The sequence below is a fragment of the Saimiri boliviensis genome, chromosome 2 (assembly GCF_048565385.1).
Source record: "Saimiri boliviensis isolate mSaiBol1 chromosome 2, mSaiBol1.pri, whole genome shotgun sequence".
Lineage (NCBI taxonomy): Eukaryota > Metazoa > Chordata > Mammalia > Primates > Cebidae > Saimiri > Saimiri boliviensis.
The window spans coordinates 154,324,091-154,344,541 of NC_133450.1; the positions used below are offsets into that span (position 1 = coordinate 154,324,091).

General features: G+C 35.6%; 1 protein-coding gene across 1 annotated transcript in view; it reads right to left on the reverse strand.

The window, feature by feature from the left end:
* Window positions 1-18,672, reverse strand: part of ZNG1A (Zn regulated GTPase metalloprotein activator 1A) — a 49,809-nt gene extending 31,137 nt beyond the window's left edge. The window contains exons 1-6 of the mRNA XM_003935643.4: window positions 18,401-18,672; window positions 15,428-15,514; window positions 13,615-13,711; window positions 12,400-12,491; window positions 5,149-5,208; window positions 3,583-3,620 (exon numbers count right to left, since the gene is read on the reverse strand). Coding sequence (XP_003935692.2) covers window positions 3,583-3,620; window positions 5,149-5,208; window positions 12,400-12,491; window positions 13,615-13,711; window positions 15,428-15,514; window positions 18,401-18,554 — 528 coding nt within the window. The 5' untranslated portion in view covers window positions 18,555-18,672. The remainder of the gene's footprint in view (window positions 1-3,582; window positions 3,621-5,148; window positions 5,209-12,399; window positions 12,492-13,614; window positions 13,712-15,427; window positions 15,515-18,400) is intronic.
* Window positions 18,673-20,451: the final 1,779 nt, after the last annotated feature.

The following is a 20,451-nucleotide window of genomic DNA, read 5'->3' on the forward strand; positions in this document are numbered from 1 at the left end:
ACATTTAAAAAAATAAGTTTTTTTTAATGTTAGCAAACTAACATTTATTGTCCTTAGACATCAGCCCTACATTTCCCTCATGTGACTTACTACCTTCCCAAGTCAAACTCTGCAAAAAGTTTAAAACCAATGTCTTCTATTCAAAAGAACATTCTCCAATAATACATTATATACCATTAGCTCATTAAGTCAGATGACTTTCATTTATAAAATAAAACAAAATGGAAATTTCTAACTGTATAAATGAAGGAAAATTTTTGTAAAATTTTTAAAAAATATTTTATATTACATAGATGTCCAAAGTACTTCCTAACTCTGCTTAAGAACTGTGGTTTTTGCTTATATATAAAAAAATAATAATAATAATTTTGGTACTAATTAATCCAACATATTCAAAAGGCTAAGGTTCAAAACACCAATTTAACTCATCACAAAAAACAAAGGAGAAAAAGGGGAGTGATGTGAGATGTTGGTCACAGATTACAAAGTTTCAGTTATGCAGGATGCATAAGTCATGGAGAGCTAATTACAATACCATGACTATAGTTAATTCTGTCTTATACTTGAAATCTGTTAAGAGATAGATCTTAATTGTTCTTACCACTCTCTCCCAAAAAATTGGTAACAATGTGAGGTGAGAGATAGGTTAACTAGCTTGATTGTTTTATAATGGAATTCACACATTGTATACCTTAAATATATTATAATTTTTGCTTGTCAATTATACCTCAGTAATGCTGGTGGTTAGGGAGAGAAACAAAGGAACTCTCTGAAATAACACCACTGTAGGCATAACTTCATGAAGGGCTATAAGGTATCCTTTTCCGCAAAAATAAAGAAAGAAGCTGGGCCAGTAAGAGAGAAAGAAAGAAAAGAAAAAACTATCTTAAAACATTGGCTATGAAAGAACACTGCTGTTGACCAGAGTGGAAATAAATCTAGTGTCAAAGATGTCTGATGACATTTTTTAAACACAGCAGCAGGAACTATTTCTTTCAGATGGATTGGTTACAGACCTAACAATATTTTAGTTTTTTTAAAATTATTGCATAATGTCAGTCTATTTATTGTTCTGGTCTTTTCCAAGCCAAACTGTTTTCTGACTGAATTGTTTCAACAGATTGTGTAATATAACAGAGAAATCAAGAAGAAACCTCTCACTTGACCTTTTCTGGGTAACTTCATTCATTGCTTCTATTGCATTAAATGCTGTCACATTTGTAGAACTGAAAAGAACAATGTCAGTACCCTAGGTGTCAAGTCCTGAGAATAGAGAGCTGTCATTTTAAGTTGTCCAATTCTTTGCCTATGATTAAAAAATGAATATTTCAGATCAATGGGTGACAATCCCATTAGAGTGATACCCCATGATATCAATTACCACTTCAGTTTCAATTTGGCTGGCTGGCCACAGGGTACCATTTCTCAGCTTTACTTGTGATGGGCTGGCTCTGTGAAGCATGACACCCTTAAATTGCTGCCCATTATCCAAGTGTCATTACTTGTACTGCCTCAGAATTCTCTGAATCACAAGCAGCTACTGAGGTCAGGCTTTGCAACCAGAGGAATTGAACAAGTTGGCAAATTCTTTATATCAAGGCAAAGTTATTTATCTGGCATCCGACTTAGAAAATCCAAAGTTTCCATTATCCTGACAATGTGTCAGTTTTGTGTAGGTATATTGATTTAATAATTTAAGAGGTTTTATCAAGGTGGCAGAAGGTTAAACGTTTACTGTGTTTGCATTATTCAGAATGTTGCTTTGTTTTTTTTCGCCTCTATCATGCTGATAATAGATTCTACTTAACTCTTTTCCATAACTATACATATAAAATTATTTCTATAATCATAAAATTTATAAAGTTTGAATTTCAGTATGGCATTTTAAGTCTATCAAAAACAAAAACCCAAAATGTCTTAGCAGTTATCTGTCACATATCAAATTTTATAATTAATTTATGGAGATGGATTTAAACATGCCTATAATAAACATTGAAAATAAATAACTTGGGTCTTTTTTTGCTACCTCAATAAGCATTTTGCAAGAAATATTGTTTCCAACAGCTGTCAGAATTTTTCTGAGTGAAAGTGTAATACTATATTTGGGATCATTCTTTTATTCTTAAATTATATTCATAAATTCATAAATTGAGATTTTTTAAACTCTAAAAAAGGAATTCTCTTCCGAACTTTTCAAATTAGGGCACTCTATCCACGATGGAGAGAAGGCCCAGTGAAGAGGTACTGGTAGCTATTTGACAAGCCTGACATATCTCCTTAGAGTGTAATTTCACCAAGGAAAAAAAAAAAGCAAACTTAAAAATTAAAAAGTTCAGGCTGGTCATGGTGGCTGACACCTGTAATCCCAGCACTTTGGGAGGCCAAGGCAGGTGGATCACCTGAAGTCAGGAGTTCATGACCAGGCCGGCCAACATGGTGAAATCCCATCTCTCTTAAAAATACAAAATTAGCTGGGCGTGGTGGTGTACACCTGTAATCCCAGTTACTCAGGAGGCTGAGACAGGGGAATCACTTAAACCTGGGAAATGGAGGTTGCAGTGAGCCAAGATGGTGCCACTGGACACCAGCCTGGGAGACAGAGTGAGACTGTCTCAAAAAAAAAAAAAAAAAAAAATTAACAAGTTCAGATATATTATGAGGTTGGATACAAAACTGACACAAATTTTTAAACACTGAATTAAAATTTCTAAGAAATTACTGCTTTGGGCCCCATCTATATGCTTAGACTGGGACTGGGTCAGTGGGTGGAATAATTTCATCCTTTTCTGCCTTTACTGAAATCTCACTTGGGAAGTTGAGAAATATCATTTTACTTTATGTAACAATATACTTTTAAAGTTCTTACTAAATGCATTTTATAAATTAAACCTCACTTAAATGTATTTAAAGACCTTTGAAGCTAACAAAAACATTCATAGCAGGATGTCTGTTACACTTGATCTTAGCCAAAAGACCAAGAAGCAATGCAAGATGCCTTTTAATGGAGAGATTCTCCTTACCAATCCTATGTACATATCCTGATTTTCTTCAATATGTATTTTTTTAGTTTTAAGTTCCAGAGTACATGTCCAGAATGTGCAGGTTTGTTACAGAGGTAAACGTCTGCCACGGTGGTTTGCTGCACCTAAATATTGAAGACCCATCACCTAGGTCTTCAATATTTTTTAAAAGCTCATTTCCAATGTGTGTTTAATAGCAACTTAACAAGAAAAATAAGATCTCAGATGCTTTATTAAGCTCAGTTTCCTCTACAAAACAGAAAGACTTAACAATATTGGGGTTGAATCCTAGTGAAGAGTTAGACATACCAAAATTTAACCTGACCGCATGTGCTTATTACAAATTGTAATTCTAAATTTTATCACCAAATCAAACTCAGAGTAATAGAAAAGAAATATTTAACACAAATAATTAAAACACAAATTTTATCTATTGTTCAGGATACTTTTTTGAAAAAGGTTTTTGTTAAAAAAAATTACAGATACAAACATAAAGAAAATTATACAATCAACCCCATATTCCCAGCTCTCAACAGCCCCTCATAGCAATCTTTCGACTCACTTTTAATCCATATTTTGAATCCACAATAGTTATGATACCTACAAAGGAAAAAACATTTTAATCACCTTTTTAAAAAAGAGTGTTTATTAATATTATGCAACCATACTTGAGAATGAAAATTAAAACTAATCTATTTCAGTTCACAAATGCTACCCAATAAAAGTACTATTTTTTTCTCTTGCCAGTGCTGCCATTTAATTAAATTCCAGTAATAAGTCAATGCATTTCAAATATATGCTGAGTAACTAGCACTATTTTAAGGCACTAGAGAAGACATAAAATAAATAAAATTTTAAAATTAAATAAATAAGAAAATAAGATTTGGCACTTAAAAGTTTACCATCCAAAATATAAGTCAAATTTCATAACATAGTCAAATGTGACAAATACACAACACAGGTTATTTCTAGTTTATTTTCACATAATCAAAATCAAGACTTTTCTTAACATTTAAATTATTGCCTAAAGAATGAGACATCTTAGGATATCTTATTCCTGACATCTCTCACCATATCCAACTCATAAAAATGTTTTCCTAACAATGCCTAAGTTTCCAAGCTACCAATTCATTTAGTAATCTCTGAATATAGCTGATAACAACAGAATGAGTTTATGCCTAAAGAATTCAACCAGTTATATGCCACATATATTAGAGCTCAATGATGGGACCCAGCTTAGTAATTCCAAAATTTCTTAATGATTCTTAAAATTCTTAATGATTCTTACTTTTGAAAAATAAAAAGATTGGTTTTTTAAAAGGCGAAAAATGCAAAGAGGGACGGAGAAAACACAGCTGCTTAACTAAGGAAGTTTCTAACATACTTTAAAAGAAGGCATATCATGTATATACGTTTATAAAGTATACTGCCCAAAAGTGTTAAGGTAAATAAAGTAAGGGAGGAGTGTTTAATTCTTATATTAAATGAAAAATGAGAGCAAAAATATGATCCTCATATTGCCTGGCGGATTAAAAGGCTCTAACATTATATTAAGTGCATAAATCAAACAACAGAGGAAACAGAAAATTTACATAGCTTTTTTTTTTTTTTTAAGGAAAACCTTAGTGGAATCACTAAATTGGGAGTTGAGTGATATCCAGTTCCACCACTGTCTGGGGTTTTTCAATCTACAAGAACAAAGACTTCATCATTAAACTAAAGTCTAAAAAGAACAATGCAAGGAATTAAAATTATAATATGAATGAATAAAAATAAGCGTAACCATAAATATTTTACTTAAAAACAAAAGAGGCTGGGTGCAATGGCTCATGCCTGTAATCCTAACACTTTGGAGGGCCAAGGCTGATGGATTGCCTGAGGTCAGGGGTTCGAGACCAGCCAGGCCAACACAGGGAAATCCTGTCTCTACAAAAAATACAAAAATTAGCTGGGAATGATGGTGTAAGCCTGTAGTCCCAGCTACTTGGGAGGCTGAGGCAGGAGAATTGCTTGAACCTGGGAGGCAGAAGTTGCACTGAGCTGAGATCACATCACTGCACTCCAGCCTGGGTGACAGAGCAAGACTTTGTCTCAAAAAAAAAAAGAGAGAAAATTATTTTTAACTTACCATCAAGATAAATATCACTCCCTAATTCAGCATCAACCCAAAACATAGAAGCCACTGCACCTGAAAATATACAACATATATCAAATAAAAATATTTCTTCACACTGAGAAACATGATTCTATCCATGCTTTAATTTGCCCTGATGAAATTAACAGGTAAACACATATATATCTTCTTATGGGAATTATAGTGATAGAACTTTTTACTATTTATAGTAAAAGAGAATTATAGTGATAGAACCTTTTACTATTCTAGTAAAAGGGAATTATAGTGATAGAACCTTTTACTATTTATATCCATCCCATTTCTATCCTTCTTGTTATTTCCTTTAACAAAGACCAACTCTTACCACATGCAAACAAAACATCATTCTTCTACCAATGCCATAATAATTTAATAACAGATATTATCAAACAATTTGAGCAGTATGGCTTTATGCACATCAGACTTATTTTTATTTTCTCATCTCCTTAATATGATAATCATTCAGGTCATAAATAGTGAATTATCACTCTAAAGGAAAAGGAAAACAAAACCGCAATAATTCCAAAATCACTTGTCAAAAAAAAAATTTACTTGGAATATGTGTAGAACTAGAAATAAAATTATATACTCCATGGCATCACTAATTATTTCCCACACTATTTAGTACTGTATAAAACCTGGGTCTGAGGAAAAATTATGCCTAAATAATAAATTAAAACTTGTTTTTGACAGAAACTGGTTCAGTATCAAACCACATACCCTGATTAGTATGCCACACACAAGAAAAAGAAAACTGACAGCAAGGAAAGTATTTGATTTTTCAAAGCATCACAGGCCCAGTTAGTGACAGGGCTGTCTAAAAGAATCAGCGTAGGAGAAAAACAGGGATAACCAAATTCATTCCAGTGTCTAAAGCTGTCCACCTATTCTGACAAGATGTGGTCCCCCAAGCATCAACTCTGTGTCAACGATGAAATACCTGTCAGCTGTTTACGGTGATTACTCATGCAAGATATAGCAAGGGCCACAAGATCTAATGGTTTCCTGATATCTATTGATTTTTTTCCCAAAAACTTAATAGTTTTCCAATTTGACTGAAATAGGATTTGTGAGTAACAGGGGCTGAATCAATGTCCGTCCTTTTCAAGAAAATTACTTTATCATGACAATTATTTAGCTTAGAACTGGAGAGTGTCAGTCTCCAAAACGGGAAACAACTGAATTGCCAATAAGAATTTTGTTCACTTTCTTGGCTAAAACATGATTTTAATTAATGAGGGGGAAAATTAAATCTACTGTATCACTACTCCACACAACGTCATTTTAAAAAGCATTAATTTTTTCACTCAGTAAAATATCTAACATACATAAATCATTTTGTAATTTTAAAAAATTCATTGATTTTTATTCCAGTAAATAGCTTATAAATCCTACTGTTAATATTTGCCTCAAGTTGAAATGTAAGAGAATATTAAAGCTTTATTCTAAAACTGGTGTTTATCTTTGATATAATACTTGCCAGACTATATGAGAAAGAAAGATCTATTTAAAATTTGGATGTAGGCATTTAGGAGGAAGAGTAAAGATGAGTGAACAAAGTTAATCAGTCATTCTCAAACCAGGTGCTTTTCTCCCTGGGCAATATTTGGCAATGTCTGAATATATTTTGGTTGTCTCAACCAGGGGAATGCTACTGGCATCTAGTATGTAGAAGTCAGGGATGTTGTTAAATATCCTACAATGCACAGGGCAACCCCCTCACAACAAATAATTATCTAACCCAAATGTTATTTGTGCTGACATTGAGAAAACCTGAGCTAGATTATAGAATCTCCCTTCTTCAAAACCTAATAAAACAAAAAATGAAAATAAAAATAAAACAAGCCAAAATTTTATTAACAGCAACCAAATATAAAAGGGCCTGTCATAAATTTTGAAGACTGACAGTCTAAATAAGAAACAAAGTTCTATGTGATTTATGGTCATTCCCAACTCTACCCCTACCTCCAATAAGAGGCTGTAGGGAAACAGTTTGCAAAATCCTAAACACTTATCACAAATACCTTCCAAAATGGCAAAAAGTAGCTGAGGGATGAATAAGCAATACAGGGAAAAGTCAACAAAGAAATTTCAAGAGTAAGTTTTAACCATCTCCATGCTTTGGGAAGGAGAAGGTCAGGTCATATTCTAGGGCTCAGAACAATGAGAAATGAGAGGTCTGAGGCCGAATAATGTTCCCACACAAGCCACAGGATTTTTATTCATAAGCAATTGGGCAGATCCAAGGGGGACATACTTGGTACTTCAAGAGAGCAGAGCCCAAAAGCCAAATAGCCCATCTGGCTCTCTGAATCACCACTTTTCCCTTCTCTTTCCCTCCACTCCAACAACATACAGATTTCAAACTAGGGCTCAGGAGAAAAACAAATTTGGGTAAGAAGAGTAGAGTATTAAAAATACTTTCCATCAGTACCACATGTAAGTTCTCTGAGCCTCCCATATCAAGAAGAAACATGTATACGCATGTATTACAGCCTGACAAAAAGAAACACACACAGGGAATAAAAGGCAAGAAAGAACAAAAAAGTGAAGAAATGAACAGGGCACACAAGTGGCAAAGAACCCATTCTGGAAGGATACATAATTAAAAAAAAAAAAAAAAACTAAAGAAAATTCTCAACAACTTCATCTTAATAAAGAACTTAAAAACAATACAACCCTATAAAAACAAGCTCAAAAGCAAGAAGAAACAGAGTAAGATGAAAATACAGTTTGCAGGCCGGGTGCGGTGGCTCACGCCTGTAATCCCAGCACTTTGGGAGGCCAAGGCGGGTGGATCACGAGGTCCAGAGATAGAGACCATCCTGGTCAACATGGCGAAATCCCGTCTCTACTAAAAATACAAAAAATTAGCTGGGCATGGTGGTGCGTGCCTGTAATCCCAGCTACTCAGGAGGCTGAGGCAGAAGAATTGCCTGAACCCGGAGGCAGAGGTTGCGGTGAGCCGCGATTGCGCCACTGCACTCCAGCCTGGGTAACAAGAGCGAAACTCCTACTCAGAAAAAAAAAAGAAAATACAGTTTGTAGTGCTAAAGAAACTTAGAGCCTATAAACACAATGACTTAACCAATTAATTCATTTAAAACATCAAAAACAGAACAGACACTGGAGAAAACAGAATTATTCACCAAAAAAAGAAAAAAGGCTTCAGAGGATCACAGTAAATGTAGAGGTGAAAGACAAATCAAAGCAATTAGAACAAGATGGAGAAAAAAAGAAAATTCAATATAAGGAAAACTGGTCTCATGAAGTAGAGAAAACAGTAATTTGACCCAACAAAAATCATTAATGGTAACAAGAAAAATGTTCTTAGAAGAACTAAGGGCATAATATAACTCAGGAAAAAACAATTATAAATGGCACTTAGATATATCTTGTTTACATTACTGAATTTCAAAAATAAAGAAAAAAACCTTTTATGCATTTTAGATTAAAAAAAACAAGCCACCGGCTAGGCACAGTGGCTCAGGTCTGTAATCCCGGCACTTTGGGAGGCCGAGGCGGGTGGATCACGAGGTCAAGAGATTGAGACCACATCCTGGTCAACGTGGTGAAACCCCGTCTCTACTAAAAATAGAAAAAAAATTAGTTGGGCATGGTGGCACGTGCCTGTAATCCCAGCTCGGGAGGCTGAGGCAGGAGAATTGCTTGAACCCAGGAGGCGGAGGTTGCGGTGAGCCGAGATCGTGCCATTGTACTTCAGCCTGGGTAACAAGAGCGAAACTCCGTCTCAAAAAGAAAAAAAAAAAACCAAGCCACCTTCAAAGAGGAAGTGGGGGGGGAAAATCAGACTTTTCTACAGTAACACTAGATGTCCCAAAATAATAAAACAGTGACCATTAAGTTCTAATGAAAATGTTCCCAAACAATATTACCTCCTTGGAAGTTATTTTTCTGGAATGAAAGCAACAGGCAGACATTCTCAAGCATTGACTCAGAGACTACAGTACTCACAAATTCTTCCTGATAAAAATAAAAGGAGAAAACACTGGACAAGGAAATCCAGCCAATCAAAAAACACTAGGAGATTATGGAACAAAATTTACAAAGTTGAGGGGGGAAAACATGTGTGACTGATAAATTTTATACCTAGCCAAGTAATCCTTCAAGTAATATGAAAACAAAAGACAAATATTTTCCATCAATGAAGTTTGTAAGAACCCAAAGAAAGCAGTACCTATAACTTGAAAAGATTTCCTGACAATGAAATTCAATCAGGAGATGGACTAACTCAGGAATGGAGAAGCAAGAGTACTGGTAATCAGCACCAAAACTATTAAAACATAGAACTAAAAGAATCATGACAGAACCATGACAACATAAAGAATATGATCAACATGAAACTAGGCCAATTAATACCCTAGAACGGCCTCCAAATGTTCAAGTGAAAGGAACAGTCACCTGTTTCTCACTTCACATCAAGAGCTAGAAATGATTATACTTAGTGAGGAAGTTATGCTGAAAGCCAAGACAAGCCAAAAGCTAGGTCTCTTGAGCCAGTTAGCCAAGTTGTGAATGCAAAGGAAAAGTTCTTGAAGGAAATTAAAAGGGCTACTCCAGTAAACACACAAATGATAATAAAATAAAACAGCCTTATTGCTGATGTGGAGTGGACAGATGATCAAACAAGTCACAATGTTCCCTTAAGCCAAAGCCTAATTCAGAGCAACCCTATTCTCTTGAGTTCTATGAAGGCTATAAGAGAGGTGAGGAAGCTGGAGAAGAAATGTTGGAAGGCAGCAGAGGCTGGTTCACAAGATTAAGGAAAGAAGCCATCTCCATGACATAAAAGTACAAGGTAAAGCAGCAAGTACTGATACAGAAGCTGCAACAAGTTACCTAGACAATGTAGCTAACATCATTCATGAAAGTAGCTACACTAAGCAACAGATTTTTTTTTTTTTTTAGACGCAATCTTGCTCTTTCACCAGCCTGGAATAATGCAGTGGCACCATCTCAGCTCACTGCAACCTCCGTCTCCCAGATTCAAGCAACTCCCCTGCCTCAGCCTCCTGCGTAGCTGGGACTACAGGCACACACCACCACATCGGCTAATTTTTTTGTATTTTAGTAGAGACAGGGTTTTATCATGGCCAGGATGGTCTCGATATCCTGACCTCATGATCTGCCCGCCTCGGCTTCTGAAAGTGCTGGGATTACAAGTGTGAGCCACTGTGCGGGACCTAGCAATATATTTTTAATGGAGATGAAAGGGCCTCCTTTTGGAAAAAGATGCCATTTAGGACTTTCACAGATAAAGAGAAGTCAATGTCTGGCTTCAAAGATTCAAAGGACAGGCTGACTCTCTTGTTAGGGGCTAAAGGAGCTGGTGACTTCAAGTTGAAGCCAATAATCATTTATCATCCTGAAAATCCCAGGGCCCGTAAGAATTATGCTAAATCCCCTCTGCCTGCTTTCTATAAATAATAAAGCCTGGATGACAGTACATCTGTTTACAGCATGGTTTACTGTTTACAGCATGGTTTATTTTAAGCCCATCATTGAGATCTGCGGCTTAGAAAAAGATACCTTTCAAAATATTATTGCTCATTGACAATGCACCTAATCACCCAAGAGCTGTGATAGAGATGTACAAGGAGATTGTTGTTTTCATGCCTGCTAACACAATATCCATCCTGCAGCCCATTGATCAAGGAGTAATTTTGACTTTCAAGTCTTATTTAAGAAATATATTTCATAAAGCTATAGCTGCCATAGACAGTGATTCCTCTGATGGATATGGGCAAAGTAAACTGAAAACCTTCTGGACAGGATTCATCATTCTAGATGCTATTAAAAACACTCATGATTGATGGGAGATCAAAATATCAACATGAATAGGAGTTTGAAAGAAGATGATTCCAACCCTCACAGATGATTTTGAGGGATTCCAGACTTCTATGGAGGAAGTAACAATGTTTTTATAGCAGAGTTTAGGTATAATTCTATTTGGAGGTAAAAATTTTCTTGATAATCATTAACTTCACACTGGGAAAAAGGGCCAGTGAAGATTTAAGTGTGTCTTCTTTGTTACCTTAAGGACAACATTTACAAATAAAATTATTGCAATTTTATTAGCAGAAAAACAAAATGCTAACAATTAACTTAAAGGGAAGAAGTGTTGCTGGGATTAGAGCCCAAAGCCTTTACATATCTCTTAATGACCGTCTCAGAAAGCTGGGTTAGACAAGAAACAGAAATAAAATCTCTATGGAATATAACCAATGAAATATATACATTCAGCCCTCCATATCTGTTGGTTCTAAATCCATGGATTCAACCAACTGTGGATTAAAAATAGTAAAAAACAAGGGCCAGGCACAGTGACTCACACCTGTAATCCCAGCACTTTGGGAGGCTGAGGGGGGCAGACCACGAGATCAGGAGTCCGAGACCTGCCTGGCCAACATGGTGAAACCCCATTTCTACTAAAAATAGAAAAATTACCTGGGCATGGTGGCGGGCACCTGTAATTCCAGGTACTTCGGAGGCTGAGGCAAGAGAATCACTTGAACGTGAGAGGCACAGGTTGCAGTGAGCTGAGATAGCACCACTGTACTCCAGACTTAGTTACAGAGTGAGATTCCGTCTCAAAAAAAAAAAAAAAAAAGAAAAGAAAAAAGAAAAAGAAAAAATATGGATGGCTGTGTCTGTACTGAAAATGTACAGATTTTTTTTCTTGTTATGATTCCATTATCAATGCAAATATAATAACTACTTACACAGCACTTACATTGTATTAGGTATTATAAGTAATCCACAGATAATTTAAAGTATATGGGAGCATGTGCATAGGTTATAGGCAAATACTACATTTTATATAAGGGACTTGAACATTCATAGATTTTGGTATCCTCAGAGGTCCTGGACCTAATACCCCATGGGTGCCAAGAAACAACTGTATTTAGAGGTAGAACACCTCTGCTTTTCCTATATGTCCATACTTTTAACAACTACTGTTCTTACAAATAATCCTAAGTCAAGCAATAAAACTTCAAATTCTATTAACAGCTTAAAAATACCAGGAAATACTCTGAACATCATTCATCTGCCAAAGAAAATAACTGAGTACTTTTCCTCTTTTAAACCAAAAAAAGTTTTAATTCTAAGGAAAGCTTTAATACTCATTTTAGACATTCCTCTAATACATCTGTTTACTATATATCACAGAAATATATTCTGGTTATTAATAATCTCACTTCTTACCAGGATCTGCTAATCCAGTGGTCTCTAACAGTATGTAATCAAATTTCCCCTTCTTCTGCATCAAATTCTCAATAGCTTTCAGGCCATTGTCCCTGGAGAATACCAAAACATAATTTACAGTTGATTACCTAAATATTTTGAAGTAATTATTATAAACATTTTTAAATATACTCAACAACGAGAGACAAAAGTGTCCCTAGGAATGTGAAAATTTAACTCATTTCTAAGCTTCTAACAAAATGTCCATCCCATATTTACCAGTGAGAAAACAATAGATGCATATACTCTAATAGGTAAAAAGAAACCATATACAAAAGAATAGTTTAATTTTATTAAAATTAAAAGTAGAGGGAACTTTATCTGACCAAAGTCAGTATCTTATTTTTATAGCTTTATGAAATTAAAAAAAAAAATCAACATCCAAAATAATGATAAAATGTATTAACTATAGAAGTTTAATATAATAGCTAAAGGGGCACTGATATCAAACACCATTTAATTCTTTTTTGCATTAGGATACAAGGTTTTAATTTCCCTTTTTTTTTTAATTTTATCAAAAGTGAAGGAAAATACTTAATAGATTACATTTTGGTTGTTCGAGAAAGTCTGTTATAATTTTATCCTTGCCAATACATTTGACACAAAGTCAAACCCCTAAGGGGTAAATGACGCTGAAGAGATTTAATTCACTAGAATATACAAAATTAACAATACAAGTAACCATTTTTATAATTCATTCAACAAACAATAGAGTACTACTATGTGTTGGGTACTCTTCTAGGGTCTATGGTAGACTAGTGAACAAAACAGACATTGTCCTTGGAAACTTAACTAGTGGAACATAATGTAAGGTTTTTCTCTTTTTCAATAGTCATTTATTTTTGTTTTTATAAGGTTAAAATACTTGGAAATAAGACCAATGATGTATTAAATTCAGAATAATCATTTTTTACATGAGACTTTCATGTACTAGAGATTATTAATTAAATAAGCCCTGACATCAAAAGCATTAAAAACTCAAAGGACTAAAGCATTAGAGCAGATAGAAAAGATAATAAGAAACACTTTAAGAAAATGCTTCCTAATAAGTTTATTTTCTGTTTGACAATACAATGAAGCAAACTGTAAATTCAGTTAAATTAAGAAAATTAAAATTGGAAATATAATCAATAAACATTTCTAGTAAACCAAGTACATAGCAAACACATTTCTCACTTCACTGAACAGCAGAGGCAACCGTTTCTAAGTTCCAGCCACTCTTCATAGAGCTCTCCACCTTGGCTGACAGCTAAGGATTTCTCCAGCGCACTTCCTAGAATAATTAACAAACAGCACTCTTTACCTTACGTCCATTAGTCAAAAAAAACAAAGATGAGGGTAACTCAATAATGGAGATCTAAAGCAGAAACTGCATTTTATAACATTCTTTCATTTTATTCATGCAGCCTCCATATCTAAATTACAGTACACTACATTATTTTAGCTTTAAGATAACTTAAGCCCCTAAAAAGACACACCCTACACTGATAAACATACCTACTTCCTCCTTAGGCCTCTTCATTGGCCACCCCCATTTCTTAATATAGTAGGTATCTTGAAGGCATTTTTTTCTTGTCTAGGGTAAGCTTTCTAGATACGACTGGTATACTTTATATATTGGATTTTGTATGCCCTTCAACATCTTATGAGATTGCCTTATCTATCTTTTTCTCTTCATTCCTCTTCTAAATTGTTTCTGTTAGACAAACTGCTGAATATTCCCACTGAGTGAAAACCCTAGTTCATTTGGAGAAAGGTTTTTGGCCAGGGTATCATGTGCTCATTTAAATATTAAACGTTTAGTCAAGTTAACATAGTTTTCTACCAATGCGTACTTAAGAAAGAATAAACTATATTTGAAATGCTTGTAATCTATAATAATTATTTTAAATGTTTTACTTTTCTTCTAATAAAGAAATATACCAAATGGTGAAGAATTCTAAAAGTGCCATAAGCAAATGAGCCACCCATAAAATTAAGTGTCTTTACATATATATTTTTGATCATATTTCAGGTAGGTATCAATAAAGAGCTTCTGAAGGGATTGCTACAGCATTCAGACTGTATACAGAATGTTAATGAAACATGAAGGAAAGTATTGAGAATGCTGTGAAAGTAAAATTGTGAAAATGATCCCGGAAATAATAAAGAAAATAGTAAGAATAAATGTAATTGGTGTGCAACAGGCTATTTAATAAGATGCTGGGGAAAAAAAAAAGACTGTTATTAGAAATCTCAGGATTTTTCCCTAAAAAGCACTTTTCTCTTTAGTTTATTAAAACCAGAAATCCAATGTAACAGTCTTCCCATCCTGTTCATAAAACCTAGCTTTTACTTTTTACAACTGAAAAAAATAGTATATTTTAAAAGAAATAGTTTAATAGATACTGGTTGTTGGCTAGAAGGGAGGTTTGATTATAATTCATACTTATGAAGAAAAATTCCTATAAAGGTATTCAAAGTATTGTGTCTAGCACTACTTTTTTTAACCACAGCTTGATAGTTGAGTTGAGAAGTCAAGCACACTTATTTTCACAAATAATTTAAGCTACATGAGGATAAAGACCATATATTTAACGTACTTTTAAAATCTTTGGTTTTAACTGCATTGCAAATAATAAATGTTAAACAAAGTAAACATAACTGAAGCATTTTCAAATATTTTTCATGAGTTGCAATAGAGTTCACACAAAAGTACCGTTCTAGTTTCTAAAAGTTTTTCATATGTCTAGATTTTTGCTTCTTGAGTCATTTATTTCACGTGAAAATATAGTTTAATTCTGTTAATATGAATTCCAAAGTTATACAAAATAAAATTTTATGAAAATTTCAGTATCTCAACCCATATAAATCTTAACAGAAATTAATTTTTCCAAACCTATCCACATCAATATATTGCATTTTCATTTTTAAATATGGAATATCAATTCACCAGAAAAATAAAGTCACATAAAATCTTGCCACATGACATTTATTGAACTTTACTTACCTTCCCCAAATTCATTTAGAATGACTGCTACTCTTTTACTATGTTGCTCTGTCAAAATATAGTTCAGAAGTGTTGTCTTCCCAGCACCTATAAAACATATTTGTTGTAAATAAAAAAATTCAAAATAATTTTAAAGACACAAAAAGATATAAAGAATCCTAATGTTTTTGAGAATTTGCATGCTATTTTTCATATATTAAACTATAGTATAGAACATCCTAGAGGATAAGATTAACGCACTCTTTGAAATGTAATGCAAAATGCTACATATAGACATAAAATTTTATAAATATTTACAAATACTCCTACAAGTTGAAACAGTTTCTTCAACCTAACCTTTCCTAAAATTTATACATAATGACCCTTTATTTCAACATTAACAAGACACGAATTCACGCTGACTATATGGCTACTTTTAGTATGCTTTAAACAATCTATAAACATTTTATGAAATGCAGAATAGAGGCAGGTAGTGTCAACAATGGACAGAATATTGGGTAAATATAAATTCGTAAGTCTATACCAACTTTATCCAGCAGGTGGCATATGAAACTAATATATTAATCTCAAGTAGAAGAAAAATAATTGTCCTGTGAACCACATACACTAAAGTTCATAGAGGAAAGAAAACCTAACTGCATAGTACTGTAGTTCAACTGTATGACTGTATCATTTCTTTATCTTTTTTCTTGGACATTTCATTTGTTTCCAGTGTTTTACTACTACAGTTCTGCTAAAAACTTTTACATGTAGGCTATACATATCTTCAGAAATACATTAAGTTTTCTAGTGTATAACTAGGAAGATTTTATGGAGTATCAGGGTATTAATATCTTTTTATGTCATATTCCTTTCAAAGCTTTTTAAGAGATGAAGGCTTATGTTTAGGGTACTTTAGGAAGCTCAACATCACAAAAGTGTGAAGCACAGAATGGAAGAGGGAGACTTAAGGAGACAGGGCAATGAGGAAAATCTTAAAACCAGTCCAAGCCTGAGACAGAGGCCCTGAACATGAATGTTTCACAGGGCAGTGACGTGAAAACTGAAATTAAACAATGAATGTAAGAAACCTTCTAACAGAAGATTTACTAGGGCTTTTTAACCATATTATGAAGAAAAACACTGTAAGACATAGTTCATTCATTCGAAGGTTTATACTATGCAACAGATTTATCCTCGGCCTTGGTGAAAATGTGAGACAGACAGTCTCTGCCTTTATGAAGCTTAGAAGTATCAAGGGAAGGAGAGGAATTCAGTGAAGAAGGAGGCAATTATGTCACAGGATGGCACATTCAATAGGTGTATAAAATGCTATGGAGAACCTAAGAGGGACATCTAGCCAGAGGAGTAACAGTAAAAAAAAGCACATATTCCAAAGGGCTAAAATACTTGGCACCTTTTAAGTCACAGTTCATTGTGCAGGGACATTTTGGCCAGCTGGAAAGCTTGGTAAGATCCAGATCCACAGGTCCTTGTAATTCATGTTAAGGAATTTGAACTTTAACCCATATGGATGCCACTGAAGGGTGTGACACAATCGGATTGGCATTTATAAAGATCATGAAGGCTAACATGCAACAAATAAATTAAAGGGCAGCAAGACTCCAGATTAGTTAGGTGGCTTTTAGAGTATTCCAAGTGGTTGGGATCACAGGAGCAGGATCTGGGGGAATGGTAACGGAAGAAGTTTCAGACATGTTAAGCTGTAGAATATCAAAACAGAATTTACACAGGTGTGTAACTAAACATGGACAAAGAGGGTGGCGGGGGGTGGGGGAGCCTTAAAAATGAAGCCAGAAAAGCAGGTGGAAAAATCAGAAGAAAAATGTAATAGAAGCCAAAGGAAAAGTGTTTCAAAAAGGGAAAACAATCAGCGATAAGGAGTGAAACTATCCCTAGATTCAGCAACAAAGTTGCTGGCATCAGTCCTCATTCCTGAGCTTCAGATCATTTTCTCCAATGATCTACTGACCTACCAGTGAGCAACACGGAAAAGGCCCGAGGGGCAGCTTTGAAATACATTGTTTTAGACAAGAAATGTGTTCATCTTCTCAGAAGAGCACCCTCTGAATAAGTGGGGAAATGTCAAAAATCGATTCCTTTATATTTCTGAGCAAAAACGGGAATAAACTTACAGTCTACAAAATAAAAAGAAAGGAAACACCAGTAATTTCTCATTTTTACATAAAAGTTCCTCCTAGCAGCACCTAGAAATATTATTTCCCTGAAACAGTATCACTCTATTTACATTTCTTAACTTTTTCCACACTTATAAGTCATATATTTGTTCTAGCCCTTCTATTTAACTGTAAGGTTTAAAAATATGTTTCTCAAACTTTTCCAGTAATAAAACTTCTAGTGTAAGTGCATACACTGCCCTTCACAAAACCATCAAGTGCACAAACTTGGGGTTTCGAGTAACCCGGTACACTCCTAAACTTTTGTAGTTTGAGAAATAGTCTTGGAGGGCAGAAATTTTATTCTTACTTTCCTAGGCAGTGGTTTGCAAAGACCTTAAGAAGTGTTTGAGATAGGAGCACTTCCCGCTAACTGGCTGGAGGGCTTTGGCTCGCGGGGAAGGGGAATCTACTGAAGAATGCCCCATTCGTGTCGGGGATTTTACAAACGGGACGTCCTTTAAGGGCAAACCGTTAATGGTTCCCGTCCCGTTTCACAGGTGACAGGTATTTTTCCATTTTCAGTGAAGCCGATGAGCATCAGAATGGTGACGTAACTTGGTAAGACGGCACAGAGATAATTAGGGGGCGTGTCTGAGCTTCAAAGTCTTGTTGCAAAGGCATCTCCTGAGACGAGACGTCAACCCACACGAGGAGAAGGTGACCCAGCCCCTACCTCAAGGACATTTGCTCTTGGTCACGAGGCCCCAATGCCTCAGGAGAAGAGGCACCGGCAGCCCCCAAAATCCCAGGACACCAGAGTTCACGGCATTTTGTGACCGGGATGGTTAGTTACCTAAATACCCGGTGATAATTGTGACTGGGATCTTGGCGCCGAGCCCAGACTTTTCCTCCTCCTCGCTTTGCTTCGTCTCAATGGGAACCAATTCAGGACAATCCTCCTCCGCAGGATCCTCTTCCTCAGCCACAGCTCCAACAGGCTGTAACATTCCGGCCTACACCACGTCCGGACCTCAGCTGAAGGGCTGGAACCAACACGCCGAACCGCAGCCGCGCACGCCCAGCGCGCCACACCAGGCCGGGCCGGGGAATGACGTCATCACATCGCGACGCCAGCTCCTCCTGATCCCACCCAGATTACCTGGGCTCCGGACGAGAACCGCCCCGTGCCTTAGCCACGCCCCCTAGGAGGTGGGCTCTCCCCGACGGAAGCTGGACACGCCCCTGGTCGTGTTCTGTGAACCTGAGCGATGCTGCACCGGGTCCTTGGGGCGCCTTGAACCGGCCTGAAGGTGCCACTGGTGCCTGCCTGCAGCCTTAATAAGCTACTGACTGTTGATAGGGCTGAGGCCAGGCTGCTGGAAATCTGCAGTGGGTAGCCTGACCTAACCAGTTCCTACAGGGCATAGACTATCAACTTGATTTGTCCTAATAAAAAATAATACTAATAATAAACCGGGCACGGTGCTGACGCCTGTAATCCCAGAACTTTGGGAGGCCGAGGCGGCCGGATCACTAAGTCAGGCGACCGACACCATCCTGGACAACATGGTGAAACCCCGTCTCTACTAAAAATATAAAAATGAGTTGTGTGTGGTGGCCGGCGCCTGTAATCCCAGCTACTCAGGAGGCTGAGGCCGGAGAATCGTTTGAACCCGGGAGGCACAGGTTTCAGTGAGCCGAGATTGTGCCACTGCACTCCAGCCTGGGCAATAGAACTAGACTCCGTCTCAAAAATAAATAAAAATAAAGTTTTAATTCATAAAGAATGGAAGGTTATAACATTACAATGTTAATTGTAATTTTTCTACCTGAAGGATAACCTGTGACACATTTTTTTTTATTATATATTATATATGTATATCCAAATTTTTGGTATTTATGCATCACTCTTATTTACTTTTGTCTCATTATTTATTTAGACCTCAGGTAGCCTAAGTTCATTAATTATATTTGCTGGTTCATGACACTCTCTTATAACTAATCCATATATAGCTCTTTTTTCTAATATAAATTTATAATGAACTCCTTTTACCTCATCTCTAACGAAAGAACATTACCAGTAAGTTACATAGTTACAGCTACCTATGTGCACTGCTCCAGCTTCCAATCCACAGCCTGCCGCATAAGATAGTAATCACAATCATGAATTGGTTCTGGATTGCTGATCATTCCCTCTTTTCTTTTTAGTTTTATCACATATATCACATATGTACTTAGATAATACGTTGTTTAATTTTGCTTGTTTTTGAACTTCGTAAAATTATCCATATAATATATAAACTGCTGAGGCTTGCTATATTTTTCAACATCACTGCTGTCTTGTATTCTATTGTGTGGCTACATGGCAATTTATTCGTTTCCTCTCAATTGTTCCAGGTTTTGCTCTTATGAACAGGGCTGCTATGAACATTTTTCATGATGTATGTGTGGACGACTTTCTCTTGGGTGTCTGTGTAAGAGTTGAATTGCTGGGTCTTCAGTTATGCAAATGTTATACTTACAAGAAAATGCACAATTATTTTTTCAAAATGTTTTTCGAAATTGATACATTTTCCCCAGAAAAGTGTCAGAGAGCTCATTGGTCTATATGTCAATATTATCAGACATTAATTTTTTGCCAATCCATTGAGTAAAAAAGAAGCCTTCATTGCGGTCTTCATTTGCATTTCCTTGATTACTAACAAGGTTGAGAATCTTTTAGCAATATTGAATTCTTAGAATGACCCTGTGAAATGTTATCCCTCTTTCAAACATGGGGCACCAAGAGTTAAATTACTTGTCCAGGTTAGGTCATAAAAATCTAACTGATGCAAAAGTAGAATGTTTCACTACTATCCTGATGCCAATTAAAGGTTGACTTTTCCTTCCTTCTCTGAAATTCCC